The 15,319-nt window shown below is 37.5% G+C and overlaps 1 protein-coding gene across 3 annotated transcripts; it reads right to left on the bottom strand.

Annotated features, from left to right (window-relative positions):
• Nucleotides 1-787: 787 nt before the first annotated feature.
• LOC111326853 (septin-7) lies at nt 788-14,217 on the bottom strand. 3 transcript variants are annotated; one of them, XR_015999277.1, is made up of 16 exons: nt 14,010-14,202; nt 13,812-13,914; nt 10,036-10,145; nt 8,812-8,912; nt 8,551-8,685; nt 8,378-8,423; nt 8,039-8,110; nt 7,856-7,951; nt 7,438-7,534; nt 7,005-7,056; nt 5,898-6,011; nt 5,354-5,504; nt 5,037-5,203; nt 2,876-2,943; nt 1,782-1,825; nt 1,254-1,313 (listed from the first exon to the last, which is right to left on the bottom strand). XR_015999277.1 is itself a non-coding variant. In XM_022930934.2 (15 exons), exons 1-14 carry the CDS (start codon nt 14,049-14,051, stop codon nt 2,892-2,894), a joined length of 1,338 nt encoding a protein of 445 aa, XP_022786669.1. In that variant the 5' UTR covers nt 14,052-14,214; the 3' UTR covers nt 788-1,313; nt 2,876-2,891. The 3 variants fall into 3 exon arrangements, 2 of the variants coding, with proteins under 2 accessions (XP_022786669.1, XP_022786668.1); XM_022930934.2 differs by lacking the exon at nt 1,782-1,825 and having other exon boundaries at nt 788-1,313; nt 14,010-14,214; XM_022930933.2 differs by lacking the exons at nt 1,782-1,825; nt 2,876-2,943 and having other exon boundaries at nt 788-1,313; nt 14,010-14,217.
• Between the last annotated feature and the right edge of the window lie 1,102 nt (nt 14,218-15,319).

Raw genomic sequence — 15,319 nt, 5'->3', positions numbered from 1 at the left:
CAGGGCTTTTCCCTTTTTGAATTTTGGCGCCCGCCAAAATTCGAAAAGGGAAAGCCCTGGGAACGAGGTCGACTCTGGTAATCTCTTGTTACATCAAAAGTACGCTTCGCCTGACAAGGTCAAACAACAATTTCCATTCCATCCATTTACGAGAGACCAAATCCTAATTCGTTGCCACAGCCAGTTCATAAGGTCATTCCCAACTACAGTTAACGATTTGGGATCAATAACTTAAAAGAATATTTTTTTTTGGTAGAAGTCCGAGCTCCGTCAACTATGAGGTCTCTGACCTAGACCTCTGTAAAATTGGTTTACATGTCAAAGAGCTAACACACAAGCAACGTCCTCAATAAGGCTGTTTTAGTGTGGTTTTATACACTATCTTTTAAGGGGGCAATAACAATTATTCATCAATTAACTATTCTTCAGTGGTAACTTAAGAGGGTTTGGACGGTAAGAATAATCGCACATAGTCACTCATAGTGGCACTAAACATAACACGATTTAGGTCATACATATATACATATAGCCTGGATAAAGATAAAAATGTTTTCTTTTGAGATACAGAGATTTCTAGATAAGCCATGCATAGGTGTGCCTAGGTTTAATATTCCTACTTTTACTTCTTCGCACCGAAAACGGTCCAGGCACATTGACCCCCCCCCCCCCCCCTCCTCCCGAGGGGAAAGTCAGAATGGCACGACAAACTCTCGCTAAACAGGTTTTTAAATGAAATGAGATAGGGGAATGTAAACCCTGATCACAGCGATTAATTTTTAACTAAAAATTACAAGCTAATAAATTTTACTCAAAACTGCTCCAAAGAAAACTTATTCTTCCCTTACACACTTAACTTCAGTTGTATAATGAATGTTGGTACACTAAATAACCACAATACATTTTCAAATTTACATTAAATAATCTTTAAACGATATACTCTTGGCAGAAAAACAATTTAAAACGATGTAATACCAAAATTCTTATTTTCGGGGAGTAATGGTTTTCAAGTCACGCTTTCTCCACTCAATGTTAAAACTTCTTATGCGCGCGCACTCTCATGCAAAACAACTACACATGTATGCGCGCGCACTCATACAAAACAACTACACATGTGTCGCGCGCTGCGTTCTCCTTGTGTCTCCGTAGTTCGTCGAATCTAAGGTCGCACCAAATATGTTAATGAGGTGTCCATAATAAACTAATTTTATCGTGGTACAGTCTTCTCTGGGGTAAAAGTCATTTAAAAGAAACCCTTTTTCTTGTCTTTTTTCTTGCTCTCTTTATCTTTTTCCTTCACGAACCCATCTACGGACCTGTAAGGTAAACAAGAGCACACTAACATATAAGCCGTATCCAATATCTGTTAAGAATATTATTTCAATGGCTTATCGCCATCGTTCATCGATTCATTTGCGAAGCACAACGAATTTCCTAAAAACATCAGAACATCAGTCGTGTCAATATGTACTCTCCATAGTGTACTCGATCGTATAAAACCTAGCTTTGAGGTTAATTTCCACACTAATTTGTATATATTTCTATGGCTTTTGAATATCAACTACCAATTTATCCCTTTGAGAACATTTTCGCAAGTCGTTTTCGACGCGAACCAAATAGTTCAACAAAAACGCGGTTGCCTCCCATTTTTGGCATTACGGGAAATGCGTGCCAGAGAAAAGTAACATGCTTTTTAGAGGTAATATTTTTAATTCGATCTGGGTGATGGTGCTTGGTGCAAAAATCGAGCGTGCTTGTGCACCACAAACGGAGCGAAATCTTACAGCTTCTACGATGAGATTGAAACGGCAAACCCCGACGACCACCCCTGAAAACCACAGATCAAAAGCATGTGGAAAGCATCAATATTAGTTACTAACAGATTAAAAAGAAGCAATAAGGTATTCCCGACGCTCTGAAAGATGAACAAAATTTTTATTTAATCCCCTGGCCCATGTTAAAGAGAAAGCTCACATCCGGTTTGTTCGAAATCGGACGTGAACTTCCATACGAAGTTTTTCGGTTGGAAATTTATCTGGTAAAGAGTCGAACGTGCTCCGACTGACTCGATTCGGAGAAACAAGTTTACTCAACGCGAAGCACGATCGTGTGCGGGGTGGGAGACAGTTTCACTTCCCTCCCACCCTGGGATAACAAATGTGCCGCAGCAGAATTACCACAGGCTAAGGTGGGACTAACAAACATGCACGTGAAATAATAAACGATAGGGAGGGGAGGGGCAAAACGAAAATCTCCAAGGGCTACCATAGACCCTGATGAAGATAAACTCTTCATTGCAAACACCCTTTTTTGCCTTTAAATAAAAAATGTGGCCGCGTGGATGAAGACACTTTAGATTTTGGCCTTTTTCTTTTCAAAATTACTGTTTAGTTCTATTGTCTACGGAAAACATTGGCTTTCCGCTATTGTAGATTCCGTACGAGAAAAAGAACAGTGGAAAAGGCGCACTTGATTTCCCAAAGCTTTACGGGGCTGCCCAGACATCTTAAAGTTAGCTTTCGCTCCTAGCGAACCAAGAGATTAAAGAGTAAATGAATGGTGAGATATGAACTTTGCGGTTTTTAAGATTAGCTTTAGGTTTAGCAATTAATTCGAGGCTGCATATTTAATTCTGAAAATAAAACGAGGCGACCCATCTGGATTTGAGATTTTTAGTACACTTCACAACTTTTTTTAAGGCATTATTGTAAGCACCTAACCACGGTTTTTACATGGCATTATTTGGCAAAGTTAAGTTTATTGCTTTTATGGCGGCAGGATCAATGGACCTTGCATTTCTGAACAAAATAAATTTGTTTATCGTAGAAAACAACTATTTTTTACTGACTCAGGAGTATAAAAAAAAACACGTCAGTACCTTGTTGATTCTAGATTTACGCCTTTGGGAAACACAATGCTCCATGGAAAAGAGCTCGATGATTCTCTCTGTGTAGACAAATGATCACGTTGTTATTTTTAAAAATGATTTATGGCTAGAGAGTGTGCGCAGACGGAAAGCTAACAGGAGTTTGTGATTGTCAGCCGTGAAATAGCTAATTATCTAAGGGTTTTAGATATAACACAGTACGTTACATACACGGCGACAGTAACTCATTGTGTGAATATTTAAACACGCATTGTCAGTGTCAAGCAGTCTTTAAATGACCATTTAAAACACCTCGTTTTAACACAATGGCTATTTTATGGCTATTTTTTAGAGTTTTGCAACTTTACTGCAAACTATATTAAACAGCTAAGCTTTAAACATTCTTTGTTAGAACCTTCACCTAATTTAACGTTTCGGGCACGAAAGTTGAACACGTAGATACTACAAAGCGATTGCGCAGCAGCACTTACTCAGCCAAAAAGCGGAACTGCACAGATTTAAGCAATAAAAATGATCTGAGACTACTTTGCAGCAAACGCTGTAGACAAAAAAAGAAAATGAAAGATTCCTCAGAGTCTTCCGATTTAGAGCGCACTTCGAAAAAGTGTTGTAATGCCACAGCGAGGGAAGTTACCACAGCGGAGCCAATCACAACCAAGGTAAATTCAAAAACGACCAATAGGATTTCAAGGTAAAAATGTAGAATGAAACTCATTCCGATTCATAATTGGTTCTAGTTTTGCGTGTGACTGGTTAGGAGACCAGCGCGAGTTTTCTAAACCAATCACAACGCGTCTTCAAGAAGAACCAATAGAATCTGATCGATTGAGAAGGCGACTCGAACGTATTTGACCAATCAGGATTCAAAACAAACGTGATTATAAGTTTGACACTTCATCGAAAAGCGCTCCAAGAGTTCCACCAGGCTAACATAAGATGTCTGAGAGCACAGAAACAAGAAAACTGTCTACATGAGAAAGGCTTTTTACTCTAACAATGACCATCACAGCCAGCATGTCTGGGAGGGGAGCAAAATCGCTTTCACAACGTTCCACTGATAAGTTTGGGAGGTTTATCTAATTATGGGGGGAGGAAAGGGTGCGCCAACGCCAACTTCATCTCTTACAGCTGTTAAATAAGCATGTACCTGCTAAAAACGAGCAACAAATACTCCAAACAAAAAACAATAGCAAAACCACAGTTTCTTCCAGCACTATTAATCACACTCTTCGAAATGTCATCGTACGTTATAATTCAGGTCTTAACACAGACGGACGAGCCAAAGACCCACGTAGCCTCATGGAAAGCTACGTAACGTATACCCAAGCCTCGCTTTCTTATTGCGGAATGTATTGTAAAAGCTCTTATATCCACAAAAAAAATTCCACGTAAAACCAACACGAAGATGACAGGGGCAACACAGAAATGTTGAGCAAACGATTCCTCTGGCTAAACGTAATCATGCATAAAGGCTATTGGACAAAAAATTGCACTAACGATATTAACTATAATTCCCCAACCCCCTTTCCCCTTCTTCATACATCTCCCCTGCCCCTGATGTTCGGTATTGAGCTAAGCTTTCCGGCAATCGCCAAAAATCACGAGGAAGTCAAATAGTAGTGATTTTTTTAAACGATCCCCACAAAAATCACAAATTTTGTCGCCGATGAGGGGTTATCACAACGACACAAATTACTCTATAATGCCAAACAGGCCCTTTTTCAAAACGGCAACCGAAATCGTACCATCAGGAAATGTGGTTCCTTAAAGGAAAATGCATGGTTCAAATAGCACAAAGAAATATTTCACATCAAAACATATATTTACGGACATTCGTCGGACTGGAGGTCTAAAACCGAAGTACAATTTTCTGGTCTGAAAAATCACGTGGGCGATGAAAGTTTATAGGAGTGCTTTTTTGGACACTGGTCTAAATTTCCTGAGTACAGTTGTCTAAGACGGAGTAACTTTCGCTTTCAGTCAGCCTTTTTGAAGAAGGGTCTGTTTATTAAAATAAAAAAAAAACAAACAAACAAACTACTTATGACAGCCTTTTGTCTCAACAACGTCCATTGTAAACTAGGTAATTGAGACACCTCTCGTTCTATTACAAAGGTAAGACCACATGTGTTTTTTAAAGGAGTCGACCTACTTGAGTGATTTGGTGGAGGAGTCAGACCGTTCCAGACCCTTCAGACCATTACTTTTCAGTTCTTCTTCATACTGTCCCCTCTCCTTCTCGAATTGTTTTCGTTTTTCCTCCAGCTCCTTGTTCTGCTGGTCGAGCTGTTTCCACATCTGTTCGTTTTTCTTGCCGAGCTGTTGAAAAGATATTCACTCTGAAATGTTTTCTTAATACAAAAGAGCGCTTTACTATGCAGTGTCTTAAAACCAAAGACCGATTGCTACGAAGGTTCAGCCTCAGCTGTCCATCTTCGCCTTAATGCTCACACACACCGTCCAACTCACCTCCGCCTCGGAATCTTTGAGCTTCTTTTTCTTTTCCTTGACTTTCATTTCAAACACTTGCTCCATTTCCTGCTCCATTTTCTTCAGTTTCATTTCTCGTTCCTCTTTCTCAGCTTCCAGTTGTTCCAGAGGACTTCTACTTAGCGAGACGCTACAAAAAGATTATCAAAGATGGTTGTTTGATGTTTAACACCTCTGAAAAATATGAATGTCTCAGTAGAAAACAAAACGCTTCTTGACAACCATACAGTGAATAGAGTTGGTTTGTTGCACAATTTTTATCGAAAGTAAAACTGCTTCGTTATTGTTTAGTTAGGTTGTTCCTTTGTTTGCTCGTTGAAGATTTGTTCTTGTGACAATTTATGAGACAGTCTATTTCTTCAGTTTTTTACCTGAATGGTTTAGAGGATGGTGCGTGAGATTTCTAGGCCAATCAGAGGGCAGAGTAATCAATGTAATCCCGTGACATTCGACATTGAATTTCTCTTAAAGAGATTTTGAAAATGGTCCTCAAGCTAACCTGATGCGAAGTAAAGTTACTTACTTAGAACTTGGTTGATTAGTGGGTGAGCCAACAGTCATGGCTGCCAGCTTTTCGCAGCGGTAATTTTCGTAATGAGTGTCATTCGTCACATCCTTGAGATCCTGCATGTGCGTTCTAAAGGAATACAAATATTTTTGCTCATGAATAAAGGGGATAAGTTTCTTAAGAACCTGTGTTGCTGCGTCGGTGGGGAGTACCACAATAAAATTTGGTTTCATCAATGAGTCGATAATATCATACATTAGACCTGCTATGAAAACTTTGATTGGTCGAGAGCATACAGTCAAAGAAAACCCAATATCGGCAGCAGATATTGGGGTTATCATGTCGAGTTCAGAGTCTGCCTGGTTTCCAAGCCCCTCGTCCGTTTAGTGTTCTCAAACTTTTGCAAACTCAGGCTGACGTTTTGTGCGTTTAGTCCTTCGTCAGGGCAAATGGTCATGGCCTCACAATGGATCTACGCCTGGATAGGGAGTTATCCAATATTATCAAAAACTGGATCATTCAATAATCCGATTCAATAAGTTTGATTGGCTTAGCTTTAACAAATAAAACGGAAGTCAATCTTTGATAATCGATTAGTTGGCTTATTCAAAAAGAAAATAATAAGTTAAAGAGATTTATCAACATCATGCGGAAATTATTAATAAGACGATCACTCTACTTACGCGTGTTTGATATGAGATCATCAAAGCTATCGGTTATTATCTAACGCGCACTCACGCAATAAGAGTCCTTTATAAATTACTGAAATTTTCCCAGTTACTTAGATCGTAATGCCAAAAGAAGCTAGCAAAAATGTTCCCTTCCCTACTGGTGTTGGCTACCACGCTTATTTTTTCAGTTTTCGAACTATGCTACAGCACCTGTGACCTGTTCTCGAAAGGAGGTCGGCACTAATCCAGAGATTATATATTAAAATCGATTTTGGTTTCTTTTGAGTGAAAGAGTATATTTGGATAAACGTATTGCGGGGTTTAAACTTAATGCACGGTAAAACTGAAGGGAACAAAATATTATCAGAAGGCACATCTGCCTAAATAATAGCCTTGATATTATTGACTGGTACAGCACGAGGATTTATCTGTTAAGAATCATTGTACTTACCTGATCAGCATATTTCTCAAAGCAACAAAATCGCAGTGGTCTACATTTTCAACTGAAAAACGAAAAGAGACAATGAAAGTAATCATTGGAGACTAAAATCAACAGTTCATAATCCCGCAAGACAAGCAAATAAGCGACATCGACTATCGGTAATGTTCCAACAAGTAGTTGTATTCATAAAGACAGGTCGGAGCTTACAACACATGATTATGTAATTAACACTATCAACAATACATGCACATTGCAGGTGGAGTATCAAACTTTACTGGCATAATGCTTAAATTTTTTACAGCGGCTGTTAAAAAATGCTGAACAATGCATCAGGTAGTGAGGCAAAATGGGTGAAAAAAAAAAAAAAAAAAAAAAGGCTTGTAAACTTCAATTGGAGATTTTGCAAAGAATTTGTGAAAAAAAATGTCATGGCAGGCAATACCTTCTGCCACACCCCATGGATATACCCTGGCTCTCACTCTCTTTCCATTAACTTCTAACACCGTGTTGCTACCAACCACGGCAAAAGGTATTCTGTCCTGTAAACAAAATAATATTATTCCATAACAATAAAGCACAAACACAAAATCCAAGTTACAGTGCAACTCAAAGGTAAGGGGACCCAAATTCACACAAAACTCGTATGGGACTTGTCCAAGACCAGAAGCAGACTAGTCTTGACAAACGAGCCAGATGCGTCTAGTACTAGTCCATCTGCCTAATTATGTTCGGAATGAAACAAGTTACCTGCATATCCAAGTGCAAGTATATGCTTCCCAAATCACATGGCATTAAATTTGCACTTTTACAGACAAGAACAGCATCATGCAAGACTTCCTTTTCTGAGAGTTAATTGATACCTTCATACTGACAGCAGCTACATCATCATCATCATCTCCTCCCAAGTCTGGAAATCTGTAAATTCCAATGTCATTTTCCTCTATTTCTTTAAGTATCTGACAATAAAATAGCAGGTTTTTTTTTTAATAATACTTCCATACAAGGCACTACAATAGAAGCAAAAAAAAATGACAGTTTCAAACCTGTTTTTTGAACTTGGTGCACTCATCATGGGTCAAAGTGTCAGCTTTTGCAATCACCGGTACAACATTCACCTAAAATAAGTAGTTAGTTGAGTGGTTAACTTGTATCTTCTCCCTTTAATATCCATACATTATTAAGCAAACAGGTAATGAGACTACACAGACTTATCAGGCAGAGGTTATCTTGATCTAACACAAAATTCTCGTAACTAATTACAAAGAAATATGCAGCAGCTAGAGGAAAGAATTAACAATCAGATCATGGGAATTAAGGGGTCATGAGTCAAGGTGTAAATTAATGCAGAAGCTTGTCAGTGCAACAAAAGGTTACAAGCCCACCTTGTTATGAAGTCTTTTCATAAATTCTATATCCAAAGGTTTTAGACTGAAAAATGAAAATAGCAATGAATCTTAAATAGTCAAAGTCTCTTCACCACTGTGTCACTATTGCATCAACAGAGGTCAAAAGTTTTTCAAAATAAAAGGAAAAATAATTTGCAAAATGAACTAACCAGTGCCCTGTAGGAGCAATGAAGTACAAGCAACAGTGTACTCTGTCATCTGGAAAAGGTGATCTGAACACTCTTGATTCTGCATTTAAATATTCTTCAAATTTGTTGTCTATGTACTCAATAATAGGTTTCCAGCTGAAAAAAAAAAACAATCATGAGCAGTGTAAGAAGCTTCAGACCCTTTCTTTTCTTTTGATAATAATAATACTGCAATAGAACACCTTTAAGTTAATAGAAAAATCAGAATCTGCTGTGATTTACCAGTCCGTGTTGTCAACAGCATCTCCAAATCCTGGAGTATCAACAACAGTTAGTCTCAGTCGCACACCTCCCTCTTTCATCTCGATTGTTGAAGGTTTTATCTACATTAAACAAAAACAATTCCAATCCAAAATTCCCAAATTTTAACTACAACACAGTTTTTTTCCCTCAGCAAGTCAATTATTGAAAGGCTGATGGAATAACTAACTTATGTTAACCCATTGACGTCCAGTGCGCCCGTATGCGCCCATGGGGACCCACACCCTTTCTACGCCCTGTGACGTCATCACTTTTAGCCCTGGAGCATGAATTCGAGCACCTACTTGAACAGGTTGAAAATATCTTACAGACAATACCAGAAGGAGCGCAATCGAGTGGAGGAGATTGGAGAAATAGCCAAAAAACCGTGTCACTTTGACCTGAAAATCTGCACGAAAATCGTCTTTCACTACCCACCTACCTTTCCGAGCATGTGCTTTGAAAATAATGAGTAGTTTCTGAAAAATCTCTACACCAAAATGAAGCCTACTCAATTTCCAGCAAGTGAGGAGAAACTTTAGGCAAGGAGAGGGGAAAAAAAGGGCAGGAGAAAGAGAGAAAAGTAGAAGTCATAAGTGGGGCATGACTTTTCAACCCAAAAACTATGTCGAAATTTTGCTCTCTGCGCGTGCCCGAGATTTTCAGGCCGCCATTTTGCATTTGGATCGAAAGGCCGTCAAGTGCATGAGCTGTCAAGCGGTTTTTGGTAAGTTTGAGCTTTTAAAACCACAACAGTGACCCGAAATCTGCTCGACTAGCTTCAAAACACAGTTTTCCACAAAAGCTGCGGCCATTAATGGGTTAATTTTCAGGCTGTTTTATCTTTAAGTTTGCTTTGAGCAATTTTTTCTGCAAGAATAACAAACAAAAATTTATCTTTTATTCCTAGTTTTCTCTTACTCCAAAAAAAATGAAAGGAAAACTTCACTATACTTTCTTCATCTAAAAGTAGAGAGAAACCAGGGGAAAACAAACAAACAATCACATTTCCCAATTAATTTGTAAATGTAGCTCACAAGTACAGATAAAGCAAACCGCAGCACATGTAAAAGAACCTTCTACATTTTTTTTCATTGCCATAACAATTTTTAACACCATTTGCAGTATCCAATTACCAGTATTTTAACTTCTGGGTAAAGAGCAATTAACTCAAAATATTTTGCCAGGTATAGAGCAATCACTTACTGAAACAGTTTTGTTTAGTCTTTCCTCTACACTTGGATATGCAGCAGGTGTGTAGATATCAGTTAAAAACAGTGAATTGAGGAGTGTTGATTTCCCCAATCCACTTTCACCTAGAAAAAAAATATGGTTCTGTTAAAAATTTCAACCTCACAACAAAGCATCAACAAGCAAGCAAAAATACACACACAGTGCCCCAAGGTCAAAAAAAAAAAAACGTAATAAATATTTTTCTTCCTTTAACACCACAACACTGCTATCACTTGACATTTCAATTCAATCTAAAGCCAAAGGATCAAGAGAGGCTGATATTGTTAACACTCACAAGACAGTTTCAAGAAAAGAGCTTTTGCCTACACTAAAATGGTCAGTCAAATCTGGGATGTTGCTGATTATACTAATGTGGCAATTTGCCATTACAGTAAAACCTATATACCATATGATGCATATTCAATTACACCTGCCATGCAACTTAAAACTTAAAAAAAAAAAAGAGAATGAACTTTGACTCTTGTAAATGTCTAAGAATAAAAATATCTTGATATTGTTTTCATTACCACCAACAAGTTAAAACACATCTGTTTTCTAAGCTAGATTATGGTAAAGCTTTTAACTGTAGAATGAAAGTAATAGCCTCTAGCTTTGCATGAATATTTATTAAGCAGCTTAGTACCCTTCCATGATTATACAATTCTGTAACCTGAGAAAAAAAACCCCCAAGTATTCTCATAATATCAAGTTCTTCCAATTATGTGAAAAAGATTGATCTATTTGTGACCTAAAATGGTAAAGTACGATTATACTTCAACTACATGAGAAAAAAGCTGAGTCTGTACATTTACAAGCAGTACCGAGCAAGACTCATGTTTCCAAAACAAAAGAAAAAGCTCAAATAACTTGACAATGTAAAAGTCATGCAGTTATACAGTACCACTTGAATTAATGTTCCTGAAAAGGAGACAGGCATTTAGGGCTAAATATAAGTAATAAATAATTCTTGCCAATGTGCTTGGCTGACAAGTTGGCAAACTGCAATATTTGGAATATCAACACGAACATTATGGCAAATACTAAGAATAGGGAAGGGATAATATTTGGGTAGTTGCTGTAAAAATTACAACTTTGATCTTGGCTAACACTGTTAACAACTATCAACCAGACTGGAAATGATGAATCTTGCCATCACCACTGTGACAGTGATAAACAGTGTAAGCATAACAATTAGTAATTATAGGTCCCTCACAGAGGAAGTCAAACTCTAAGAAACCAATTGAAATCAAACCTCAATTTATACTTTGTATCAAGAACAGTTATTTATATAAAAAAAAAAAGCTCAGGATAGAGTTACAAAGTTAATTCTCAAATAAAATGCACTTTATATCACATTTCACCAAGCCTCTTCATAAATACAGTAAAAATGATTTTATCACAGATCCAATTTTTTTATGCAATCTTCTCTATTACTAAAAGCTGATGAAAAGTAACACCACAAACTCAAAAATTCACAATTTACGACATGGTGACATTTACAACTTAAAAAAATTTAGACCATACCTAAATTGAAAACAACGCAAAAAAAAAAAGAGTCCGAAGAAAACCAAATAAATAATATCATTGTCAAATATTGAACATATTCTTGGGAAGGTTTTGAAGTGAAAAGTTATGAGGAGAAACCAGCTGTTAGTTAGCATCACCTTCATGTGCAGTTAATGAAAAAAAAAAAAAACCCAAAACCCTTTTGGAAGCTTATAATCTGTTGCTGTAAAACTGACATTCCCAGCTCAAAATAATTTACAACCAAATACTAAATTCCAAATCTAAAGATTTTGGTGCTACTTGAATAAATATCATTAAAATCTCAAAACATAATTGGGCATTATGTTTCCGCAATCAAATACACAAGTCTAGTAACAGTCACCTGTGGCAAAAATTAACATTGACTAAAATTTGACAAACATTTTGAACTTGCTTTATATGTGGAATTTGAAAGTTCAGCATATTAAAACCAATTTCACAATTTTGGCAAAGCTACAATTAACAGCAGTGGTAAAGGGACTGCAGTAACAATGCCACAATAGAGTGGCTGACCACAAAAGATGGGTGGACACGTACCAAAGGAAGTACTGCAAAGTAATCTCAAGGTAAAACAATAGTGATAAAGCCTGCTGGTAAATTCAAGCTTCAAGGATTCCCACAGAGATGCAATTTGCAAAGAGATGAATAGAACAAATTTTCATAGTTACACATCCTTCTTGCAAAAGTTACAAGATGGATCTTACCTAAATTTTGTGGAAGGTATGAAAATAAATGAAAGGCCCCCTTGAGTAACCTTGCTTACTTACACAATAAACATTTCTTGACAAGAATTTCAATTAATACTTTGAGGAAATGACATGTTTTATAAAGAAAAATATTTGGACAACTAGTGGTAATCTCTTGCTGCCACAAATGCCATAGCAAAGTACATTTATGGCCATGGTGGTCGGACGAAAAACAAAATAATCACCCATGGTTCAGTAGAGCTTCTTACATCTGTTTTAGTTTGAATCACACGTGGAGATTTTGCACCTGATTCTATTTCGTTTTGAAGAAAGTAATCAATTTACAAGCAGATGTTAAATTCTAACAGAAATTCACGAGACAATCGTTTTCAAAGGCAATTAAATTGTCAAAATATGCAAATTATATTGGGAATAGAGTTGGATTTCTACTCGGTCATTACAAAAGAAAAGTTTCGACTAGTTGACTAAATCTACGTCCCGCAAAGAGGATTAAAAATGCATCTAGAATTAAGTGACATTTCACGAAACAAAAATCCGTGCCAAAAATAATTCTTCAATTGAAAACAACAGATACCGAAGACAAGAAAACACTAGACATGGTCATCAAGCAAAAAAAAAATAATAATGATGATTAATAGTTAAACTATTGTTCGATCTCGCACAAGTCTTAAATCTATAACTTGAAGTGCCGTCTTGTCAAAGCGAACATATTCATCTGACACGAAAATAATGAAAATTCCATATACCTTCGAAAATGTTTCATCGCTAAGCTGAAATCTAAGATAAGAGTCATTGGCGCCTCTTGATTCTTATCAATGAATGAAAGTTGACCTCAAGAGCCTAGAGAATGTTTTTAAGGAATCACGCACACAAAGTGAGTGGGTTAAAACACATGAAAGTGAAATTCATATGAATTTTTACACACAAGGTATCGCCTTTTCGTGCGATATTTCTTGTTTGCTTTTTTTTCGGTTTCGTTCCGTGATAACCTGCATGTAAATTGTATGATGTATCTATACAAACGCTCTCAAGATCGGCTGTCGAATAATAATATTCACTTATAAATTAACAGGAAATTGTAGAGCTGGTGAAGCAAAACCACGATCGAGTCATACGCTGGTTATATTAAATATAATGACACGAATTTCCTGATTCACGTTTAACAGCAAATCACTTGGTGACAAAGAGAAATGATTTTCTTTTGACAGCGTAATCTACGAGTCTTCATCGAACAGTAGCGAAACAATGGCTAAACAACTGGAACGTTCTCCGTCAAGTGAAATATGTGTCTCGTGTCTTCTCACGCCATGCCGTAAAACATGCCGGGTTCATACTCTGCGCGAGATTCCCTCAAAAATTTTACAAAATTACACGGTGCACATTAGGTTTTACTCAATTCCTTCTAAGTAGAGCAGAAGAAGGCAGTGACATGTGTTCAAATTAATTTATTCGTACACATTAATCTTCCGTAATTTCAGTAGTAAGCATGTTACCTACCAACCACCATTACAGTGAATTCGAATCCTTTCTTGACACTCTTGCGAAAAACTTGGTTTGGAAGATTAGCAAACCCAACGTAGCCTTCCATACCTTTGGCGCTCTGTGCAGTAGAAAACATACATGCCTGTTGTTTAGGAGAGTCAAATTGAAAGATTGTTATCTGAAAGCAATTCGGAATCGACAAGCAGTACTCACCGCTTTTGACGTGAACGAATATTTTTTGATCGAAGCCATCATGAGTAGACAGAAAGTCCGTTCACCAAGGAAAAAAGACAGAAATTGGATACGAATGAGTATGACAAGAAGCTATACGTTATAAATAAATGATAAAATTGTAAACCAGTTTTTGAAGACTGCGCCTCAACCCACAGTAGCGGTCAAAGCAAAATATGAGACCCAGCTCTCTCCTGCGACCTATAGGCCGCAACATCGATCGTTTGCCTGTCCAAACTCAAAGGAACGCCCACAATGCAAAAAATATTGCAAGTATTTACCACTTAAACGACTAAATATTACTAACCCATCGCTGGAAGGCAAATTTTCCGCTCTACAAACTCTCAAACTTCTCACAAAACACAACACGCCTTCTTCTGATCGACTTCTGGATTTGTCGCGCGCGCGCGTCTTTACGCATGCTCATAATGCATCGGCTTTGTTGAGAACCGGAAGTGAAGTGAGCGCAAAGTTGCGCCGTGAATTTCCTCAGAATGTCACGTACAATAATGAGTTCTGAGGTTAAGAATCCCTTCTATATTGACAAATCGTCGTCGAGTTTTCACGTCTAACCTCTGTTAGGTGAAGGAAAACGGTTTAATTTTTTTTGGAAATATCATCCACTTGTTGCGCGTCCCTTCTGAGGCGGCTAGGTGCAGGTGTTTTCACCGGCTGGCAAAGAATAAATTTATTTAAGGCTTCGAGGCCGGAAACAAAGCTTTTTTCGTAAACAAAGACAATTCCATGCAACTTTGGAGAGTTTTCTCGTCATAGATAAGACCTAAGAGGTCTAACAGAGACAAAATTATCGAAAAAAAAAAAAAAAAAAACAAGCATAGAGAGAAACCTGGTCCTCCTTGAGGACTAGAATGCCGCCTTACGACAAAACATAAATCATTCAAACATTTAGTTGTCAGGTGTGGCTACTATTGTTGTTCAGAAACTTCGAGGATTTCATTGATAAAACTTCTCACCGCACCCTAATATTTGCATGGTTTCCAGTTCCAACCGGGCGAATGCCCCCATGAGGTACGAGGTCACTCGCATCCATAAATTCAACTTTTCAAAAATCTCCTATTAAGGGACTCTAATAAAACTTAGAAAAACTTTAACCATAGTGTCAGTCATATGAGATCACGAAGCTAAGTTAAGCAAGCGATCTGTAATAAAGATTATGCCTACTGACCTTAGCCACCGTGATCGTGAGGGATCGTCCATCAGGGGTGTGGGTATAAAAAATCCTATTATATGTCATGAGCCCGCCTTGAGCCCTCATAGAATCTTGTCATGCA

The sequence above is a fragment of the Stylophora pistillata genome, chromosome 3 (genome assembly GCF_964205215.1).
Source record: "Stylophora pistillata chromosome 3, jaStyPist1.2, whole genome shotgun sequence".
Lineage (NCBI taxonomy): Eukaryota > Metazoa > Cnidaria > Anthozoa > Scleractinia > Pocilloporidae > Stylophora > Stylophora pistillata.
Note: the sequence above shows the minus strand (reverse complement) of the source record. Positions and strands in the feature narration are given on the sequence as shown.

Bases quoted from the DNA above. Each gene is read 5' to 3' on its own strand.
- LOC111326853 (XM_022930933.2), bottom strand. From the start codon at position 14,051: ATGATGGCTTCGATCAAAAAATATTCGTTCACGTCAAAAGCG. The intron at 5,204-5,353 runs GTGAGTTGGACG...TCTTTTCAACAG, and splicing joins TCAAAGATTCCGAGGCGGAG to CTCGGCAAGAAAAACGAACA. The intron at 1,314-5,036 runs GTAGGTCGACTC...TTTACCTTACAG, and splicing joins TCCTCCACCAAATCACTCAA to GTCCGTAGATGGGTTCGTGA.